This window comes from Ammospiza caudacuta, chromosome 11 (genome assembly GCF_027887145.1).
Source record: "Ammospiza caudacuta isolate bAmmCau1 chromosome 11, bAmmCau1.pri, whole genome shotgun sequence".
Classification (NCBI taxonomy): Eukaryota; Metazoa; Chordata; class Aves; order Passeriformes; family Passerellidae; genus Ammospiza; species Ammospiza caudacuta.
In genome coordinates, this window is record NC_080603.1 from 18,183,518 (window position 1) to 18,201,872 (window position 18,355).

The 18,355-nt window shown below is 63.9% G+C and overlaps 1 protein-coding gene across 2 annotated transcripts in view; it reads left to right on the plus strand.

The window, feature by feature from the left end:
- Positions 1-17,883, plus strand: part of TNK2 (tyrosine kinase non receptor 2) — a 40,437-nt gene extending 22,554 nt beyond the window's left edge. For both annotated transcript variants that reach the window (XM_058812422.1, XM_058812423.1), the window contains 15 exons: positions 6,778-6,955; positions 7,100-7,170; positions 8,356-8,568; positions 8,659-8,811; positions 9,007-9,284; positions 9,360-9,486; positions 9,578-9,724; positions 10,075-10,169; positions 12,952-13,146; positions 14,581-14,672; positions 15,186-15,230; positions 15,447-16,762; positions 17,172-17,267; positions 17,357-17,484; positions 17,591-17,883. In XM_058812422.1, coding sequence (XP_058668405.1) covers positions 6,778-6,955; positions 7,100-7,170; positions 8,356-8,568; positions 8,659-8,811; positions 9,007-9,284; positions 9,360-9,486; positions 9,578-9,724; positions 10,075-10,169; positions 12,952-13,146; positions 14,581-14,672; positions 15,186-15,230; positions 15,447-16,762; positions 17,172-17,267; positions 17,357-17,484; positions 17,591-17,597 — 3,141 coding nt within the window. In that variant the 3' untranslated portion in view covers positions 17,598-17,883. The remainder of the gene's footprint in view (positions 1-6,777; positions 6,956-7,099; positions 7,171-8,355; positions 8,569-8,658; positions 8,812-9,006; positions 9,285-9,359; positions 9,487-9,577; positions 9,725-10,074; positions 10,170-12,951; positions 13,147-14,580; positions 14,673-15,185; positions 15,231-15,446; positions 16,763-17,171; positions 17,268-17,356; positions 17,485-17,590) is intronic.
- Positions 17,884-18,355: the final 472 nt, after the last annotated feature.

Below are 18,355 nucleotides of genomic sequence, written 5' to 3' on the forward strand. Positions count from 1 at the left end.
GCTGCCTCTCACACTGCCCAGTTCTCTGTGACACCGGCTGGCACTGCTAAGGGATCCCCCTGTGCTGTCCTGTGGCCCAGGTGAGATCAGTGTGGGGGGCTGGCAGGCACTGACCAGCCTTGCATCAGGGCAGGGTGACAGTGTCCCTACAGTGAGTGACACCAGGGCTCAGTGGTGCCAAGCCTGCTGCCTCTCCACCTCCCCAGCAATGAGGTTGCCAGGGACTCTTGCTTTGCGTGTTTGTCCCCCAAAACACCACTGTGACCCTGCCTTGGTAGGAGAGCTGGGGCTGAGGTGAGGATCAGTTATGGGGTCAGCAATTGCTGCCCATGCCAGTGAGCTGGGAGGTGCAAGGGAAGCTAAGCCCGCCCCAGCTCGACCTGCAGAGCGGATTTAGCAGAGGAAAGAGGCTTAGGGAGGGGATTGGGGCTGTGCCGGGCTGGGGGGGCCCCCCACGTGCCTGTGTCTTTCCTTCCCACACATCCACTGCTGCAGGCAGGGGCTCAGAGCAAGCAGGGGATGCTCTGTGCTGGGGGACAGGGTCAGGCCATGGGGCCAGGCTCTGGGAGCCCAGAGATGGCAGCGAGGAGGAACCTGGCACCTCGGCCTCCCCGGCCCCCCCTGCCACAGGGGTCACCAGCCCTCCGTGCTGGCCCCCCAAGACCTCCTGCTTGCTCCATCCAGCCAACCAAGCAGCATCAGGTGCCTGCACCGAGGGAGGTAAAGCACCCGCTGATATGGGGGTACGTGGGGTGGCACGGTGCAGTGAGGGGCTGGGGGCGGTCCCCGGGGAGCTGGGTGGCAGCAGCATCCCTCAGGTGGGCAGGATGCCGGCGGCAGCCCTGCCTGTGGTGGGAGCGGGCTGTGTTTGTACGCGTGGATGTGTGTGTGTGTGTGTACACCTGCGCCGTGGCAGCCGGGCTGGCGAGTGTGTCACCACAATTTGGGGCCGCCCTCGGGGCCCTGCCAGGGCTGAACAAGCCAGCCCGGGGTGACGGTGCGGCTGCCCTGCTGCCGCCGCAGTCAGTGAGATCACTTCCAGGCGACACAGCTGCCAGGAAGGCGGCAGGAAGGTGGCAGGCGGGCTGTGACAGTGAGCGGGGTGATGTGATGGAGGTGAGTGGGGGAGCCTGTCCCCCTCTGGGAGCTTGTTTCGGGGACCCACCACTTTCTGGGACCCTCAGTATGGGGTAGTGGGCGTAGGGGACGCTGTGGTACTGGTCCCAGGGATGTGGGGCCAAGTGTGGTGTCCCATAGGGCTGAGGAACGCCAGTGTCCCCACAAAGGGGAGGGACACCTTGTGTTCAGTATTGCTGTCACACCCTGGAGGGTAGAAGACAGTGCTGCCTATCCAGTGGTTATCATTGTGGTGGGACCCCCCTGAGGGTGGGAATTACAGGGAGGTGAGTCAAGGCTGGCAGGGCACAATGCCATTTGTCCCCTTGTACGGTACCTAATCATTTTGGTGTCAGTTAAGCCTGGGCAAGCCAGGACGCCGACGAGTGGAGGGGGTGTGACCCAAATCCATGCCCAAGGCTGTGGGGACAGGGGCTGTCCCTGCTCATCCCGCACAGCATCGCTTTCCCCGGGCAGGCTGGTGAGGGTTTTGGGGTGGCACAGGGCGGCTGTCCCGGGAGGGAAGGTGGCATAGCACGTGCATCAGTCACCGTGCCGCGGCGTGCCAGCGCGGTGACGCCGGCGGGCCGTGCGCGGGGGCGGCTCGCTGCTCCCACGCCGCAGGCCCGGCCCGCCTCGGCTCCGCGGCTGAGCTCACCTCCGTGGTATGGCAGGAGGAGCCGCCAAGGGGCTGCTCCGCCCGGCCCCTCAGCCAGGGCAGATTCCCCCCGGGGTTGCGGGTGTTTGTTTCTCCGGAGCGGAGAGAGGGGAAGCGGGGGGGGCAGGACACGCTCTTGCCCCCTGCCTTGGCACGGTGACAGCCTGGTGTCACTGCTTTGGCCACACCGGGTTGTCAGGGCTCTGTGGGGGAACAGTGATGGGTCCTGGGGGTCAGATCCATGGGGCATCATTCCCGGTGGCATTGGCTTGAGGGGCAAACTGGTCCCTGGGGCCTCTACTGTGCCCCAAAGGACAGGCAGGTCACAGGGGACTTTGGGGGGGCTGCAGGCCCACACCCCCCCCCACCGACTTCAACCTGCTTGTGGCTGTGGTCCGGGGCTGTGTGAGGGACTGTGGCTGGGCAGCGCTGGGGTACAGGCCGGTCCCCATGTGCGGGTGTGGGGGTTCGGGTACAGGCCGGCCCCCATGTGCAGGTGTGGGGGTTCCCCATCCAGGGAGGTGGCTTCCTGCTGGGGGCTGTGCCAGCTGCGGCAGCGTCTGGCAGAGGTCCAGGAGACCCCCAGCCCCCTCCGAGGGGGTGGAGGGAAGGGACTGATCCTGGCGTGGCCTTCGGCCCCCCATCCCAGCGGCACCCCCGGGGCCTGGCTGCCGTGCCAACCCTGCCGTGCTTGCGCCAGCGCTGCCGGTCGCTGCGGAGCAGCCATCTTCCCGGTGCATCCCATCCCCCTCTGCCTGCGCAGGGAAGCGGGCGGGATGCTGGGGATACTGCCAGCGCCAGAGCCCCCCCGTCCCTCTGCAGGTGCTTCCCTACCCATCCTGCCTGCTGTAGAGCCCCGGCTGCTTGACGATGGTCCCCCCTCATCCTCCTCCTCCGCCTGCCTGCCTGGTGCACCGTGCCGGGGTGCGGGGAGAAGGGGGCTGCGAGCGCGGCGCGGGCGGCGATGCCACCACCTCTGCACTCAGGAGCCGGAGCAGGGACAGAAGGTGGGCGGTTGGGCTGCTGCGCCGGGAGGAGCACAGTGGTGTCAGGATGGGATTGGGCTGAGGGCAAGCGCTCCAGGGGCTGCCTCCCTTTTCCCTTTTCGTCTGCATCCCTCCATCCATCCTCCACCCCCCCAACCCCCACCATTGCTGTCGCGGTCACCTTCACCCTCTCGCTGTTTTCCGGAACTGCAGCAACTTTCTGCCATGTGATCCCAAACCCGGCTCCAGCCCTCGCCGCCCCCAAGCAGACGCGGGCGTCTCCGCAGAGCCCCCCACTCGCCGCTGCGCCGCAGCCGCCGCCTCAGCCATGGGCGAGAGATGCGACTACCAGCGCTTGAGCAGCGCCGAGGAGGAGGAGGAAGTGCACGGGCCCCTGCCCCACAGCTTCTCGGACAGCACCGGGCAGCGGGTCCTGCGGCTGGGCAGCAGGCGCCCCACGCCGCCCTCCCGGCAGGACACCGCCCCGGGCATGCCGTGCCGGCGGGTCAGTGGGGGGATTTCGGTAGAGGGGAGCAGCGGGGGCACCTGGCTGAGCTTGATGGCCCCAGGATGGGCATGGGTTGGCAGCTGACAGGGAGTCCCTGCATGGCATCTCCCCTCTGCAATGTGCTGTACCCCCCGCAGCATCCGGGGCAGCATGACATTTCCCCCTTGCTCGGCTGTGCTGGCATCCTGACCCACGAGAAGGGGGCTGCCTGCTGCTTCTTGCTGGGGAAACTGAGGCATGGGGGGATGGTGTTGAGGCAGTGAGGCTCAGCTAAGCCTGGCACAGCTCGTGGAGGGGGGAGCACGGTGTCCAGCACAGGATGCCATCCCCCAGCTGCAGCGCTGCAACCAGACGGTGGCCCTGCAGGCTGCCATCCCCGCAATGGAGCGTCCCTGGGGGATGTCAGGCGTTGCATGGATGTGGGGAATGTGTAGATGCAGGGGCTTGAGGTGTAGGACAGGTGTTGTGGTGTCATTTGGGATAGGTGTGATGGGGGAGGACTGACCCCCCACGTGCCAGCTCGCACGGGTGTGTGCGCTGCCAGGCGAGCACGGAGGCGACGAACGCGCCACATCGGGGGTGGGCACCGTGGGCGCGCAGGGGGCCGGCGGCACCAGGTGCGCGGCGGGCGGAGGCGGGAGCGGGCCGGTGCCGGCGGCGGTGCCGCGGTGTTTGCACACGTGCGGCCGGGCAGGGCGGCGGCCGGGGCTGCGCGCAGGGGACGTGCGTGGGGGGCGGCTGCGGTTGTGCAGGTGGCGGGAGGCACGCGGGGGGATTGCTCCTGTGTGGTCCTGCACCGTGCATGAGCCTGGGCGCACGTAGGGTGGGTGCATCCCTGGCGCTGCAGGGATGGGTGTGCGTGGCAGGGGCGTGCAGGGCACCGAGGGCCGAGCAGCACCTGTGCGGCGGGGCGAGGGGATTTGTGACTTCCCCAGCTCAGGGTGGGAGTTTGCTGGCAGGATGCCTTGCCCCGCTCAGAGTGGAAGTTGCAGGATCACTCTCTGTACGTGCGGGTCTATTGCAGAGGGGGAAGTTGAGGCACGGAACTTCCCCTGGCATGGTGGGCAAAGCTGGGTTCCCCTTTCTCTTTTGGGAACCTGTACACCCGATGTGAGCACTGAACTGGGCAGCCTCACCTGGGATTTGGGGGTGCAGCAGGCAGTGCACTCGGTGCCAGTCCCGGTGGGTGCCATTTCTGCGTGATGAGGGGGATGCTCTGTCAAGGCAGGACACCCCCCACCCCCGGTGTGCCCCGAGCTGGGACGGGGGAAGCTGGCGCGTGGCAGAGGTTGGTGCCGAGGGCACTGTGCCCAGTTGTCCCCAGTCAATGGGCTTGTTGTGCCCGGTGCTTCTGCTGCTGGGTGCCAGCTGGGATCCCAGCAGCAGTGGAAGCCCCAGTGGAGACTCCTCCTGGGGATGCACTTAATTCCCTCTCAGCTGCCCCCGTGGAACAGCAATGGCCGCGGTTTGGGGGGCCAGGCAGGCGGGGGCTGTGGCAAGAGGTTGCTGTGGGTCCTTCCTCTCTCACGCTGCGGCTGCCGGCGTGGCCAGCTGTTCTCCCTCGGGAGCCCGGGGCGGACAGCGCTGCTGGGGTTGGATGCCAGCCCCACCAGGGATGGGGAGCGAGCCCCGGGGTGCTGGTGGCGCCCCACGGCAGAGCCCCGTGGGGGCTGGCAGCTGGGCAGCGGATATGTTTGCCGAGCCAGAAACTCCCCCCGCAGTGCCCATCGCCCTGGCATCATGCCTGTGGCCTCGGTTGGGGAGCAGAGAGCCGGATGTCTCTTCTGTCTCCCTCCCTCCCTGCTTCCTAGGGGGGAAACTGAGGCCTGGGAGCGTTTCCCAAGGCCGGGGCGAGTTTCCATGGCAATGGGAGAGGGGGTCCGGGCTCCCAGCTGCCGGCAACCGCCGAACAAGGGAGAAAGCGGGACATTGATGGGAGCCCGGCCCCTTGGGCGCGCGTCCCAGCCCGGCTGAAAATAACCCTCCTGGGCAGCGCTGCGGGCAGGCGGCCGGGACCGAACCCCGCTGCCAGCGAGGGGTCCCCAGGAAGCGGCTCCAGCCAGGGGAGTGACCCCCAGCCCTGCCGCCGCCACCCCCCGCCCCGGCCCCGTTGCGTTGGGGAAGGGGAGGGCCGGCCGGCCAGAGGATCGGGAGCCGGATGGAAGGAGGGGCAGAGCCACAGCCCGCGTCCGGCCGACGGACAGCCCGAACCCCCTGCCCGCTCCTGGGGGGGTCTGTGGGCGGTCGAGCCCAGGGGACATCTCTGTAGCGCACATGAAGGGGCCGCGGGTGCCCCGGCTGCAGTGAGCGGGCTCCGCCGTGGGACGCCGGCTCCGGGGAAGGGACATCAGCGGTGCCAGGGGCTGGAGCCAGGCAGGATGCGACGCTTCCAGGCTTTGCACCGATCCTTCCCCTTCCTCACCCGCTTCCGCCTTTACCGAGTAAGTGCCGACCCTCGCCCCGTGCGGACCCTGCGCTGGACACACCCGGCTCTGGCCCCGTCCCCCGCGGGCAGGGGAGCCGCAGCTCCCTTGGCCCCGTGTGGCCCTGCATGCCCCCATGCGCCCCCGTGCCCAGCTGCTCGCCGCGCCCGCCGTATTTTTAGCCCGGTGCCGAGGGTTGTAATTGCGCTGACGCGGCCGAGGGAGCCGAGCACAGCGGGTGAAGACGCCAGGGGCCATGTCGTCTCCCAGGGTAGAGGAGAGGATGGAGGGGGCTGCCGCGCTGTGGAGCTGCGATGGCGAGTCCCAGCCTCCCTCCCGCCCTCAGCAGGAGGAGGCAGAGCCGTATCTCTTTGCAGAACGATGGTGGTTAACGTGGGGAAGAGCCAGGACAACAGGCAGGGATGGGGAGTTGGGAGGGGAGGATGGGGCTCCAGCCCTTCCTCTCTGTGTCCTGGCACAGCTGGGGGCTGATGCCAGTAGCACTGGGGTGTCCTGTACCTCAGCAGTGGAGCAACAGGACCCTCCAGAGGCCAGATGTTCCTGTCTGCCCCCTCCCTGTGTCTGCCCAGTGAGGTGCCGCCACCACCCATAGCAGAGGAGACCCACTGTGAGTCTGTACTACAGCTCAGCCAAGTGTGCCAGCATGCCGGGGGACCAGGGTGGCTGTCCCTGCTGGGGACAGCTGTCACCTCCCTGCTCAGCCCTTCCAGCTGAGCAGAGAGAATTGGGAAGGCACATCTGTCCTGAGATTCTGCCTCCTCCTGTGTCCTTGGCACTCCTGACCGGGGGATAGCCTGTGCTGGAATGGAGGGGTGAGCTGGTATTTCTGTGGGCAGGACAGGGCAGACTGGGTCACCCTTCCTATCTCTTGGGGTCCTGCTGATTGGTGTGCCTGTGCTGGCCTCACCCAGAGAGGTGGTGACAGGCTCAGGAGATGACTCCACTCATATCCCTCACAGCAGCACCCCAGCCTTGGTCCTGAGCTCCTCTGGGTGACTCCCCAGTGGGGATAGAGCAGAGGGGAGTGGAGCAGGGTGCCCCTAACCCGCTGTTGTGTCCCAACAGAGGCTGAGCTGTAGCATGCAGGCAGAGGAGGGCACGGACTGGCTGCTGGAGCTGCTCACTGAGCTGCAGCTGCAGCAGTACTTCCTGCGCATCCGAGACGAGCTCAACGTCACACGCCTCTCCCACTTTGAGTACGTCAAAAATGAGGATCTGGAGAAGATTGGCATGGGACGCCCCGGTGTGTACATCGCCCCCAAACCTCTCCCCTTACCCCTGGCTGCATGTGCAGCATCTTTTGGGAAGCCCACAGGAGCATATGGGGCTGGAGGGGACCCCTACCCCAACTGGCCTGTGACAGTCACTGTGTCCCTGTGTCCTGCAGGCCAGCGGCGGCTGTGGGAGGCAGTGAAGCGGAGGAAAGCCATGTGCAAGCGGAAATCCTGGATGAGCAAGGTAGGGATGGGAGAGGGACAGGTGTGGCAGAGAAACTGAGGCAGACAGGAAGATCTGGATCCCTCCCTATATCCATTCAGGGTGCCTGGCTCCCCCACATCCCTGGAGGCTGACAGGGAAATGGGCAGAAGCTGCTGCCATCCATTCCCTGCCTGTGTGTGACCCTGCCAGTGTGCCTCCCAATGCCCCTCAGGCTCCTGGGTCACTTCCCATCAAAGGATAGCCCTGCTACCCCAGCACTTGGAAAATTCATTCCCCTTGTGTTATTTGCCTCTTTGTCAGGAAACTTGTTTGCAGCAAGTGAGCCAGAGAGCCTTGCTCCAGAGAGCTCTATGGACAGCAGTGGTGCCCAGGACAGTGAGGGGGCAAAGCCTTGTACCTGCAGGCTGGGGCACACTGTGACAGGGGACCTTGGGATGCTCTCATATGCCCTGATACCATCCCACCCAAAGCTGGTACTGCTGGCACGCTATGGCACCTGGCACCCAGAAGCAGAGTTTGGCAGAGCCCAGTTTGCCAGCTGGGCACTGGGCCATGGCCTCTCCCCTGCGTGATTTGTCTGTGCTGGGACATGATGAGGATAGGCTTTTAATAGAAGGCTACTTCTATTAAAGAACAAATAACAGAAATGCCACCTCCCACCCCAGACACATGCTGGGCCCAGCCCCCGCGCACTTTGCCTCAAGACTGGGATGGACCCTGTTCATGGGGCACATCATCCATCCCAGCTGAGGGAGCTGGAAGGAGGGCCCACCCCTTCTGAGTGGGGATAGCCAGCACGCATTGCAAAGCCCACATTGCTGCAGGGATGTGTCACCAGGCTCAACCCAAGCTGGAGGTTTCCCTTGGCTTTGTGCCCAGGCACATTGTGTGGCCTCAGCCTGGCCAAGGAGTGCCCAGGGCTCTCTGGCTACTGGCCTGTTTTGCTGTGGCTGCTGGGGAACTGCTGCAAGAGAAACAAGCTCTTCCCTCCACGAGAATCACAGCTCAGTGTGCGGGCAGCCGGAGGAACAGAGCCCTCTCCCACAACCAGCCTTCTCTGGGTTATGAGTCCAGTTATGGGTCATCACTACGTTCCAGTGTGTACAGCTGAGGCAAGGAGTTTGTGCCAGAACTTCTCACTTACAGACCCAAGGGCTTGGGGTGTTTCCATGCCCACGTTTCACCCTCCTCCATGTTCCACAGGTGTTCAGTGGGAAGCGCCCAGAGTCAGAGCTGCCGCCCCAGCCCCAGAGCACCTTCCGCAAGCCTCCCACACCACCACCCCCCGAAGCTGGGGGCCAGCACTCCCTCACCTGCCTCGTGCGGGAGCGGGACCTCTCAATCTTTGAGAAGCTGGGTGATGGCTCCTTTGGGGTCGTACGTCGTGGCGAGTGGTGCACACCTGCTGGCAAGACGGTGAGGGGCTGCTCTGGGGGGTGGGGGGCCAGGCAGTGGGACCACGCACAGGGGAAGACACTTCAGAACTCATCCCTGCTTTGGCTGTAGCTGAATGTGGCAGTGAAGTGCCTCAAGACAGATGTGCTGAGCCAGCCGGAGGCGCTGGATGACTTCATCCGGGAGGTGAATGCCATGCACTCCCTGGACCACAGGAACCTCATCCGCCTCTATGGCGTGGTGCTCTCCCACCCCATGAAGATGGTGAGTGGGGGGAATGGGGCCCACCCCAGTGACACCCCTATGGGGAGGAGGTCCCACATGATGGCATGAGCCAAGCCAGGCTGGGTCTGTACCCCAAGCTCTCTGCTGGCATTCCCAGTGGGGCATAAGAAGGCTGGAAACCAGCCCAGCCAGGGTGGCCTTGGACTTACTTGCTGTCCTCATCCCATGACCCAGGTGACAGAGCTGGCCCCACTGGGCTCCCTGCTGGACCGCCTGCGGAAGAACCAGGGCCATTTCCTCATCTCCACCCTGTGCCAGTATGCCATCCAGGTGGCCAAGGGCATGGCCTACCTGGAGTCCAAGCGCTTCATCCACCGCGACCTCGCTGCCCGCAATATCCTGCTGGCCTCCAATGAGCTCGTCAAGATTGGGGACTTTGGTCTGATGCGGGCACTGCCCAAAAATGATGATCACTATGTGATGCAGGAGCACCGCAAGGTTCCCTTTGCCTGGTGAGCCTTGGGGAGGGGGAGACCTGGAGGGGCAGCACACATGGCCTTCTGAGGCTCATGTCCTTCCCCCTGTAGGTGTGCTCCTGAGAGCCTGAAGACACGCACCTTCTCCCACGCCAGTGACACCTGGATGTTCGGAGTGACCCTCTGGGAAATGTTCACCTATGGCCAGGAGCCTTGGATTGGCCTCAATGGCAGCCAGGTAGGTGTACAGCAGGGACCTGCCCCCTCACCTCACCCTGCTTGTGCTGAGGGCGATCTGGGACACCCTGACTGCACACCCTGTCCCACAGATCCTGCACAAGATAGACAAGGAGGGTGAGCGGCTGCCACGGCCTGAGGACTGTCCCCAGGACATCTACAACGTCATGTTGCAGTGCTGGGCACACAAACCCGAGGACCGACCCACCTTCGTGGCCTTGCGAGACTTCTTGGTGGAGGTGGGTGAACAGGGAGGGGGACAGAGCCCGAACACCTTATGCTGCCAGCTCTGTTCAAGCATGGATAGAGCTAAGAGTATTGCCAAGGTGGGAGGTGACATGGGGAGCTCAGGCCAGGCAGCCCTGCAGGCTGGGAGGTGGAGGGTGGTGACATGGTCACAGCAGGAAGCTCCTGGTTTCTGCCTTGCCATCACACACCCCAGGGATGTGACAGCTGAGGAGGGGCTCGTGGTGATGCTGTCTCTGGTCTATTTTTGGGGCCTCCCTGCCCTCCTTGGGGCTGGGCCTGGCCTCAGAAGAGGCTGGACATGAGGGGCTGCATCCCCTATTGTCACCCACTTCTCCCTCAGGCTCAGCCCACCGACATGAGAGCACTGCAGGACTTTGAGGAACCAGACAAGCTGCACATTCAGATGAACGACATCATCACGGTCATTGAGGGCAGGTACTGCATGGGAGGGTGGCAGCTGTTGGAGAGCGGGATGCACTGCCTGCCAGCTTGCATCGGGATAGGGAATGGGGACCCTGTGAGCACTGGCAGAGCTGTGGGAAGCCGGGAGGGGAAGGGATGGGCTCTGTCCCCAGCACCCCTGGCCGTGTACCCCACGGGTGGGCAGAGCTGGTATGTTTGTGGTTCCCCAGGCAGCACAGCATGGTGGGGCCACCCCGGTGTGGGGGGCACAGCCCTGCCTACACTGCCCACAGTCCTGCCCACACCACCCCTGCTGACTCAGCCCACGGTGCCCGTGGGTTTGCCCAGGGAAACTGCACACCCCAGGGCCCCTCCCTGCTGATAGTGATGGGGACCGTGCCGCCAGCACCCGGACAGTGCTACTGTCATCGGCCTGGGAGAGGCACCGTGGGGCTTGGTAGATGCTGGCAGAACCCGCTGTGGGCTCCTTGGTCCCTGCTGACCATGCCAGGGCACAGCTACCCCTCCACCGCCCCAGGGACCTCGGACTGGAGTAGGGGACCCTTTTGTCCCTGCATCGCCATGCCAGGATGTGCCTGTCACCTTCCAGCTGGGCGAGAGTGGGGACCTCAAAGAGGAGTTCTGTGCGCCCGCACTAGAGGCGGCCTCCCAACCCCGAGGGGAGGAGGAGGAGGGCTCTGTCCCCGTCCCTCCCTGTCCCCCGCCCCGGGCCGGCTCCCCGCGCTTTAGTCACAACCCGGGGTGAATCAGGCCTGGTTTGTGTGTCTGCAGGGACCGGCTGCTCCCGGTCCGCCGCCGCGGGGATGACTCCTGCCCAGGGTCTGGCGGCTTAATTGAAGGGAGGGAAGGGGAGGGGAAGCAGCGTCGGCGGAGGGAGGGAAGGAGCGGCGGAGGGCGGTGCGGCCGTGCCAGAGCGCCTACATCGTCCCTGCCGCCGCATCGCGGCCGGGCTGCGGCTCCGCGCCCCCCGCCCCGCCGCCGGCCCCAGGTGAGCCGCGCAGGGAAGGGTAGAGCGGGAAGAGGGGCCGGAGGTTCCCCGTCGGGCGGGAATCGCCGGGAGTGGAGTACAGCCGGGGCGCAGCTTCCCTTGCCTCAGTTTCCCCGAGGGACGCCGGTCCTTGGTGACCCCCGTGGGTAGGTTTTGGGGGTGCGGACTCAGGGCACACGCGGTGGGTTCAGCAGCCGAGGGCTCGCAGAAGCCGCGCCGACTGCCGGTACTCCCGGAGGGGAGCCCCCTCTCCGTGCCTCAGTTTCCCCGGCAGCAGGCACCCCCACCGCGCTGCTTGTGGGGATGCTCGGGCAGAGGTGGCGGGGGGAAGGGGGGCGGCCTCCTGCCGGGGGCTGCATCCGGCCCTGCCGAAGCTGCCCGGGGCACCGTAAACACCCCCCACCCCTTTTCAAGCCGCTGCCTGTCGTTCGGCGGGCGCCGGCTGTGCGTACGTGTGTGTGGGCAGAGGCAGGGACCTCCCTGAAAGCCCCCCGGGGACCCAGCCGCTCGTGGGAGGGGGCTGTCGCGGGGAGAGGAGCCAGGGCAGCACCGGAGCGGGTTTGTGCCGGGGGTCCGAGCTCGGGGTCGGTGGGACCGAGGCTGGGAGCGGGGAGAGCGGAGGGATGGCCCGGCTGTAGCATCCTTTGGTCGGGATGTGGCAGCGAGGGGCGCAGGGAGGGCGGGTGGAGGAGAGCTCCCAGGGAGGGGAGCTGTTCCCCCGGCTCCCCCAGCCTGCCGCGGCGAGGGAGGATGCCCGGTACCGGCTGGGCTCTGCCGGAGCTCTGCTGAGGGGTCCCCACGCTGAGTAAGGCGGCTGGCTGGCGGCTGCGGGAAGGTAAACAGGAAAAGGGCTGAGCTGGTGGCCGAGGGTGACTCACAGGTGACTCCAGGAAACTGTGGGGCCTGTGCCAGCCTCACCAGGCTGGCACCCACACTGCCACTGCCCCCTGCCCACGGCACACACCCTGCCCATGGGGAGTGGAGGACCGTGACAGGCAGGGGGGTAGCTTAGGGTCGGAGCAGCCCCACATTTTATTTGGCATGGTGCTGGGTGGGGTACACCACTTGGGATGCCTTCCCCTGCCCCATCCCTGTTCCCCCCACCAGTCCCTCTGGGTTAGATGACCACCTCATTCTCCCCAGAAGTGGCTGTGTCCTGGACAACTTCTTGGGGACACACTGGGGACCAGTACCCCAGGGTGGCCTGGGCCACGCAGGTGGCTTCAGGAAGACTGACAGCCTGAGCCTGCCTTTTGCCCATCTCCCCCTGCCTGCACGAGCCTGCACAAGGCTCATTGGTAAAGTAGGAATGGAGAGCCGTGGGTTCCCCTCTCCATATGGGGGGGAGGAAGACCCCATAGTCCCTTATATGGGACCCCACAGTCCCCCATATGGGCCCCCCATCAGATGCCAAGCGTGTTCCATGTGCTATCCTTTAGTATGTGGGGCACAGAGGGATTGGTGACAAAGAGCTTGGTGCAGGCATCGCCCCAAGGTTCCTGTGTACCTTGAGGCAGTAAGGAGGAGGAAGGGGCATATCTTTTGGGACACAAGCATGGAGCTTTGTTCCCCACTACTTGCATTCTGCACTACTGCACCACCAGGTGCAGGGTCCACGTGGGGTGGGAGCCAAAGTGTAGTGCCGTGTAGGGTTGGGATCCTGGGCACCCAGAGTCCCTTCCCCCTTGTGTCTCGTCATGCCTTCATGCACTTGGACAAGTCATCTTCCCTCCTCCCCATCACTGGAGCAGGCGCGTGTCACCCTCCCATCCCCTCATCAGTAACGAGGTCCTTTTTATTCCTTAGGGCCGAGAATTACTGGTGGCGGGGTCAGAATAAACGGACCCTAAAAGTGGGCCAATTTCCCCGAAACACGGTGACCTCGGTGGCAGGGCTGTCAGCCCATGACATCAGCCAGCCACTTAAAAACAGCTTCATCCACACAGGCCATGGAGACACCAACCCGCAGCACTGCTGGGGGTTTCCCGATAAAATTGATGAGTAAGAAACTTTTTGTCTTCTCTGCATCCTCTGCCTGCTCCCTCCCTTCCCCGCTGCCCACTGGGCTCGGGAGCAAGACGCGGCTTGGCTACTGCCCCCCTTTTGCCCGTGAAGCATCTCTTTCTGCCCCTGCTGTGTTGGGAATGGTGCCTCTGGGTAGGGTCCCTGCAGCTGGACTAACTTCCTTGCCTCTTCCTACTAATGGGTTTAGGGGACATGGGGGGCTGCTGTGCTTGTGGCTGTCCTAGGGGGGAAGACTTTTGTGGCTGTCCTGGGGCAGGGAGACATCAGTAAGCACCACCCCAGAGGTGGCCACATTATCCCAAAACACTTTCGGGGTGTCCCAGGGCTGCTAAATGTGCGTGGCTTGCAGCCTGTCCCCACGCTTCTAACAGCATGATTCTTTTTGAAAAGCAAAACATGAAAAAAATCCACTGAAATGATTTTTTTCTCCACCCTGCTCTATCAGAAAACACCTGGCTGGACTGTGATGTGGGGAAGGGGGGCTGGGTGCTTGTGCTCCAGTGTTCCACGTGCTCTCTGCCAGGTGGGACTGGTTGTGCGACAGTGACCAGGAGCACCTTGGCAAGGAGCATGTGGGGGTCTCTCCCAGCACTGGGCTGGAGGGATGTGGGAGGTCACTGTGGTGGGGGACAGGATAGGATTTCAAAAACTGGAGAGCTCCTGGTGTGTAGGGCCGGCTCCTACGCTAGGCTCAGTCCATCCCCTGGGATATCCCGACTGCTGTTTGTTATCCCAGGCCTGGGACAGCTCTGCCGGTTCCCTCAGTCCCAGCCTGACCCTCGGCAGCTCCCCGTGTCACGGGCTGTCCCGGCGGCCCCGGGAGGGCTGAGCCGCGGCGCCGTGCGCGCAGATCGGGCTCGTGCCCCGGCAGGCCTCCCCGCGCCCCACTGCGTGGGCACGGGCGCTGGGTACGTGCTGCCCGGGCTGCGAGAGAGAACGCCCTGAGCTCGGCACACGCCCAAGCCTTGGGGCTGCGCCGGCTCCCGCCGGCTCCCTGGCTTGCGACGGCTCGCCCGGGCCTCCCAGCACCCACCGGCACGCGGGACCGGGGCATCCTGCCTGGGGCACAGCATCGCCCCGGGGCTGCAGGGGTGTCCTGGGCACCGCACACTGCACAGGTACCCTGCGCGCAGTGCCCTGCTTGCAGCCCCCTGGGCACAGTGCAGGCAGCCACAGATGCACGTGGAGCCGGAGATAGGTGGGATGGCACTGGGGTGGCACTGGGATGGTACCAGGCTCTGTGCTGTAGCGCTGGAAGCCTATGGGGTGTGTTGCCCAGCACTCACAGGTACTCGCCAGGTGTGGTTGTGTGGTGGAGGAGCTGTGGGGTGTCCCAAGGCACAAGCCTGGTGAGCGAGGGGTCCCACATGGCCCCTGCTGACTCCCAGGCACTCTCCTCTCTCCCCACAGGCTGTACCTGGGAAATCCCTTGGACCCTCCTGATATTTTAGGTGTGGACCAAACTGCTGCCAGACCTACACAGCTTCCAGGGAGGGCTAAAAGTGAGTAGCTTTTCTCCTTCCTCCTGCCCATCAGCTGCGCGAAGCCTCCATCCCTGTACCCTGCTGCCAGGGTGATGGGCTGGACCCTCTCCTTTCTGTCTCTGTGCTGGCACTTGCTTTTTGCAGAGCAGGGGGAGCTGGGGTGATGGGGCATGTTGTCACCTGGCCATACACCACTGTCAGCAGCATGGGCAGCTGGTGGCTCTGCCTGGCTGGACTCTGCCCTGCTGCCCTTTGTCCGAGTCCCTTGTCCCCTCCTGGCCTCCCACAGGTGGGCTCCCCAGCACGGGGGATCTCAGCGGAGCTGCCACGGGGAGGGAACTCAGATGCTGTGCGTATGCCCCAATCCTAAACCTACAGCTTTTCCTTGGGGGGGCTTCCCACCAGCATCCTCCCCATGCCCCACCAGTGAAGGGCAACACAACAAAGCATGCACCCCATTAACAAGCACCCTGGCTGCCGCTTCTGTGTTCACCCTACGCTTCCCCTTCTCTTGGGTTCTGTCTTCTGCAGGGCAACCTCCTCCACGCCCACCTCAGCCTACCGTCCTGCTCACCAGTAAGTTGGGCTTCTTTGAGTGCTGCTTTCCCTTCTTAATGTCCCCTTTCTTTTCTCTCTTACCTGGGTGGTCTGGGGCAGGTGCCCTAATATGGCTTGGGAGCAAAGAGGGCTGAAATTAAGGGGTGGTTTGGGGGCTTGGAGATGTAGATGCCCCTTCTTGCACCCTAGGGATGGGTGCTGGGACCCTCACCATCTCTCTTTGCCCCCTTCTAGAGCCTTGCTACGACCCAGTTAGTGAGGAGGACGAGGGTCTGCCAGGGGGTCTCCGGAAGCTCTGCCTGAAGAAGCCAGGCACAGGGAAGGGTCTGCGACCAGTCAAGCCATCAGCACGAGTCCCGGGCACCAAGGTGGGCGAGCGGCAACCCAGACGGCTGGCAAGCGAGGGGACAGCAAGCAGCGAGGTGACTCTCATTGACTTTGGGGAGGAAGTTCCCCAGGGTAGCCCCTCTCCAGTGGGAGAGCTGACAGCCCTATCATTAGCCGAGCTGGCCATGGAGGCCTTCTCTTTGCTGGACAAGACCCCACCACAGAGCCCCACGCGGGCTCTGCCTCGGCCTCTGCACCCCACGCCGGTGGTGGACTGGGATGCCCGGCCCTTGCCCCCACCGCCTGCCTATGATGATGTGGCACAGGATGAGGACGATATTGAGGTCTGCTCCATCACCAGCCCCTCGAGCCGGCGGGGAAAGACCAACTATGGCTTTGTGGATGAGGGTGAGCGGGGACCGGCACTGGAGGACAACCTCTTCCTGCCCCCCAAGGAGACCAAGCAGCCCAGCATGACACAGACCACCGAGCTCTTCGAGGAGCTGCAGCAGGAGTGCATGAAGAGGCTCAACGTCCCTCTGGGACCGGCTGCACCAGCTGACGACAAGCCCCAGATCCCTCCCCGCGTCCCAATCCCGCCCCGGCCCCTTCGCCGCAATGAGCCTGGGCGCTGGTCAGGGGACCTCTCCCCAGCTTCGGGGGGCGAGGAGGACCGGCCGCCCCAGATCCCCCCGCGGGACCCGCTGTCCCGGCCCACCTCCCGGACACCCAGCCCCATGGCTCTGCAGGTGGGCTCCCCCCAGCAGCGTGCTGCCCTCTGCTCCTGCCTCTCCACCTCACCAGGGAAGCCCATGCCCACCACACAGAGCTTCGCCCTCGACCCTAAGTACGCCACCCCCAAGGTCATCCAGGCGCAGGGCAAGGACTGCTCCAAGGGGCCCTGCATCCTGCCCATTGTGAAGGATGGGCAGAAGGTCAGCAGCACCCACTACTACCTGCTGCCCGAGCGCCCAGCCTACCTGGACAAGTATGAGAAATTTTTCAAGGAGGCTAAAAGCCCTGAGGAGGTGGCAGCATCCCGCCAGGTCACCACAGCCACCGTCCGTCCCATGGTGCAGCAGCCACTGTCAGACTGCAAGGGCAACTTTTCCTCCAACAACAGCAACCCTGGGCCCAAGTGCCTGGTGAAAGCCTCCTGCAGCCTCCAGAAGATCGTGTACGATGGGCCGGATGTTTGCCGTCCTGCTGACAAGATCCGGCTGGTAAGTGTCATCTCCCAGCATCCATGAGAAGTGGGCTTACACAGGCAAGAGCTTTGCCCACCCTGTGCCTCGGTTTCCACAAGTCCAGGCCCAGGGGATTGGCTACAAGAAAGCCCCAGATATTCAGGAGGACATAAATGTCACTGCAATGCCAAAATGGGAATTGAAGGCCCTGGGGAGGAGGAAGGTGGCTGCTGCTATGGTCTCCTTAGGGATGGGGATATTGTGGCCCACCCAGACCCAGGGAAGTTTAAGATCCCAGAGACGAGCCTGATCCCAGCTCCAGGCTGATAGTACTCCCTGAAGACAGAACCAGGGACGGGGGCAGCCCCAGTGGTCTCCTGTTTCAGTCACAGGCTTCTTGCTGCCCAGGGGTGGCAGCAGACAGTGACCACGAGCTCCCCCCCAGGTGCAGGACATGGTGCATGGTGTGACCACCGAGGAATGCCAGGCAGCCCTTCAGAGCCATGGCTGGAACGTCCAACGGGCTATCCAGTACCTGAAGGTACAGCACACCCCTGTTCCCTTGTCCCAGCTCCATCAAGAGTGGTGGCACCCCTGTCACCCCTCTGGCCATGCCCTGTCCCCTTGCAGGTGGAGCAGCTCTTCTGCCTGGGGCTGAAGTCCCGTGGTGAGTGCCAGCAGGTGCTGGAGAAGTTCAACTGGAACCTGGCACAGGCCAGCTCCCACCTCCTCGGTCCCTACAGCGCCACCCGCCAGAAGTAGGGACATCCATGTTTTTGGGGGGGTAGTTCTCTGTGCCACACTGCTCTGGGCAGACTGGCACTATCGCCCCCCCTGAGTTCATGTCCTGTCTTCTCCTTACAGGTGGTGACAGCGGGGACAGGGCGAGCTGTGTTGGATCCAGAGCAGGCATCTCGCCATGGGGCCAGTCCCACCGCCTCCACCCATACAACCTGCTGCAGGACTCTGGACTGAGTCCCCACTTGAGGGTGGAGACACCCCAAAAGGAACCCTGCCTAGTGCCACAAACTTTCCAGGATGTTTGTGCCCTGGCCTTGGCAATGGGCTCCATCCCCTGGCCCCTTGTTGAATTGTTTTTGTAAAGAGAAATGTAATTTTAATATATATATTATGTATATATATAAAAATATTCTATGGAGAGGCTGAGGGTACCTATGGCCGTCTCCCAGGTTTATCCCTACCAATACACAGGGACAGGCCACACATCCATGGGTGCTGGTTCCTCCCTGCAGGCAGCTGGGACTGTGACCCTTGGGATCCCCAAGGGTGGGATGTGGGATTCTCACAAGGCTGTGACTGTGGGATGAAGCTCGGGAAGGAATGCACAGACTCTTAGGGATCCCCAGGAAGCTGTGTGACATGTGCACCTATAAAACCTCCTGCTGAGTCCTCCCAGGCTGCTTTAGGGTGCAAAATTCTCCCCATCCTCAGCTGCTGGAGTTAGTCACAGTATATCCCAGCCCCAGGCCCAACGCTGGAGGGCTAGGCATGGTTGTGCCTGCTCTGAGTGGGCCGTGTTTGCCTGCAGGGGAGCCCCTGCAGCCGGGCCCCCTTGCCCGAGGCTCCCACCTGACTCATGCCCGGGCAGCAGCATGCCTCTGGGAGCAG